The sequence below is a fragment of the Cynocephalus volans genome, chromosome 2 (genome assembly GCF_027409185.1).
Source record: "Cynocephalus volans isolate mCynVol1 chromosome 2, mCynVol1.pri, whole genome shotgun sequence".
Lineage (NCBI taxonomy): Eukaryota > Metazoa > Chordata > Mammalia > Dermoptera > Cynocephalidae > Cynocephalus > Cynocephalus volans.
This window is the reverse complement of record NC_084461.1, coordinates 125,795,312-125,797,768: the sequence shown is the minus strand read 5'-3', so window position 1 is coordinate 125,797,768 and position 2,457 is coordinate 125,795,312. Positions and strand designations below refer to the sequence as shown.

General features: G+C 46.4%; 1 protein-coding gene across 1 annotated transcript; it reads left to right on the top strand.

The window, feature by feature from the left end:
• Positions 1-703: 703 nt before the first annotated feature.
• On the top strand, positions 704-2,166 carry LOC134370612 (U2 small nuclear ribonucleoprotein auxiliary factor 35 kDa subunit-related protein 2-like). Its single transcript, XM_063087663.1, has one exon. It carries the CDS (start codon positions 704-706, stop codon positions 2,108-2,110), a length of 1,407 nt encoding a protein of 468 aa, XP_062943733.1. The 3' UTR covers positions 2,111-2,166.
• Positions 2,167-2,457: the final 291 nt, after the last annotated feature.

Below are 2,457 nucleotides of genomic sequence, written 5' to 3'. Positions count from 1 at the left end.
GTGACTCTGGAGGTCAATGCTATGTGCTTCGTTAGAGTGAGCCAATCCTGTTCTCAAAGCCTCTTCTACTAACAAAGCACTCCCAAGACACTGGAAATGCTGTACTTCCCTCTGAGCTCAATTTTGTGATGCCCCAAATCACATTAATTTTTATGTAACGAACTATACCTGGTAACATGATTATTTCATTAGTCACTAAATTACTGCATTTATTAATTAATTGTGAATACTAAGAGGGACAATATAGACAGTAGATAAGAACAAGCTCTCCAGTGCTAGACTTCCAAGTTCAGATTCATCTCTGTCCCTTGGGCAAGTTACTTAACATCTTTGAACTTTAATTTCTTCATCTGTAAAAACAGGGACCATATAGTTCTTATTCCATCAGGTCATTGTGAACATCAGATGAAAGAATGTAAAATTATTATGGGTCTGGCTTCAGGCAAGGACTGAGTGACAGCTATTATCATTATTTTTTATTATTGTTGCGCTGAAAATTGAACAACTAAAATAGAATCCTTGACTTCCGAGTTAAAATTGGTACGTAGATGGAGCTAAAGAAAGCAGCATTTATACGCCCATTACGGTAAAGGTTTGGGTGAAGCGGCAATCGCGCTGCTGCGTGGGACTGAGAGGGCACCATGAAAACGTCTTTGTGTTCGCTCTTCCGGTCGAACCTTGCGCGGGGCGGGGCGCTGGCAAGATGGAGGCGGCCGAGGCGGCTGCGTTCCCGGTGAAGCGGGGTCGCAGAAAGTACAGGGCCGCTCTAAAGAAGGAGAAACGGAAGAAACGTCGGCAGGAACTCGCTCGGTTGAGAGACGCGGCAATCTCCGAGGAGGACGAGGAAGGCGACGCTTGGACTGAACAACAACTGGAAGAAGAGAAGCGGTGGGAGGGAGAGAGGCAGAGACTACACGAGGAGTGGCTGCTGAGGGAGCAGAAGGCGCAAGAAGAATTCCGAATAAAGCAGCAACAGGAAGAGGCGGCTAGAAAACGGCAGGAAGAACAAGAGAGGAAGGCCAAGGAAGAATGGGAAGGGCAGCGGAGAAAAGAGAGAGAAGAGGAGGAGCAGACGCTCCAGGGGAAGAGAGAAAGAGAGGAAGCTGCGCAGAAGATGCTGGATCGGGCTGAAAATGAGCTGGAACCTGGTGCCACACGGCAAAACCCAGAACCACCCGTGCGTTTAAGGCTAATGGAGAAAGATCGAGCTGATTGTCCATTCTACAGTAAAACAGGAGCTTGCAGATTCGGAGAGAGGTGTTCACGGAAACATAATTTCCCAGCCTCGAGTCCCACCCTTCTTATTAAAAGCATGTTTACGACGTTTGGAATGGAGCAGTGCAGGAGGGACGACTACGACCCTGACGCCAGCCTGGAGTACAGTGAAGAGGACACCTACCAGCAGTTCCTCGACTTCTATGACGATGTGCTACCGGAGTTCAAGAATGTGGGGAAAGTGATTCAATTCAAGGTCAGCTGCAACTTGGAACCTCATTTGAGGGGCAATGTGTATGTTCAGTACCAGTCGGAGGAAGAATGCCAAGCAGCCCTCTCTCTGTTTAACGGGCGGTGGTATGCAGGACGACAGCTCCAGTGTGAATTCTCTCCAGTGACCCGGTGGAAAATGGCCATTTGTGGTTTATTTGAACTACAAAAGTGTCCAAGAGGAAAACACTGCAACTTTCTTCACGTGTTCAGAAATCCCAACAATGAATTTTGGGAAGCTAATAGAAACACCTACCTGTCTCCTGATCAGACTGGTTTCTCCTTTCGTAAAAACTTGGAGAGGAGAGAACGGATGGGCCACCATGATGAATACTATGGCAGGCCCAGGAGAAAAAGAAACCTTAGTCCAGAGTTCTCCTACATAAGAAACGGGGAACTTGAGAGGAAAAGGAGAAGTAGTGACAGGGGGAAGAGATCTCACAAACATACATCAAAGAATCGTGAGAGGCACAGTTCACGAAGTAGAGAAAGAAAAAGGGACCACAGCTGGGTCCAGAGCAGCCGGAGCTGGAGCCCGAGCCAGAGTTCTTCTAGGTCCAGGAGTCGTGGCAGGAGAAGGTCAGGTAGTAGAGATAAATATATTCAAAGTCCCAAATCCAAGTAAACCTGTTTTGTTCTTTAAAAAAAAAAAAAAAGTCTTTGTTTTCTGCAAATGTCATTGAGAAACAAATGCTGGTAAAGAGAAGAGAAGAATGCAGAAGGTGGTGATAGGTGGTAGGTGGTAGGTTTAGATTTTGCAGTTTTATGTTAACTTGTTCAATAAAAGAAACTTCCAGTACATCTCTTTCCAGAGACTTCTTTTGAGGGGGGAGGATCTATCCTTATCCTTTGGGCAACTCCTTTCCCAGTGTCTGCCATTTCATGCAGAGACTGCTAGGTAACAAACATCACCTCTCTGCTCTAGGATTTCTGCCATATGCACAGTCCCTTCAGCACTTGTGTTGGTGGGAA

Coding starts and splice junctions, on each gene's coding strand:
- LOC134370612 (XM_063087663.1), top strand. CDS start 704: ATGGAGGCGGCCGAGGCGGCTGCGTTCCCGGTGAAGCGGGGTCGCAGA.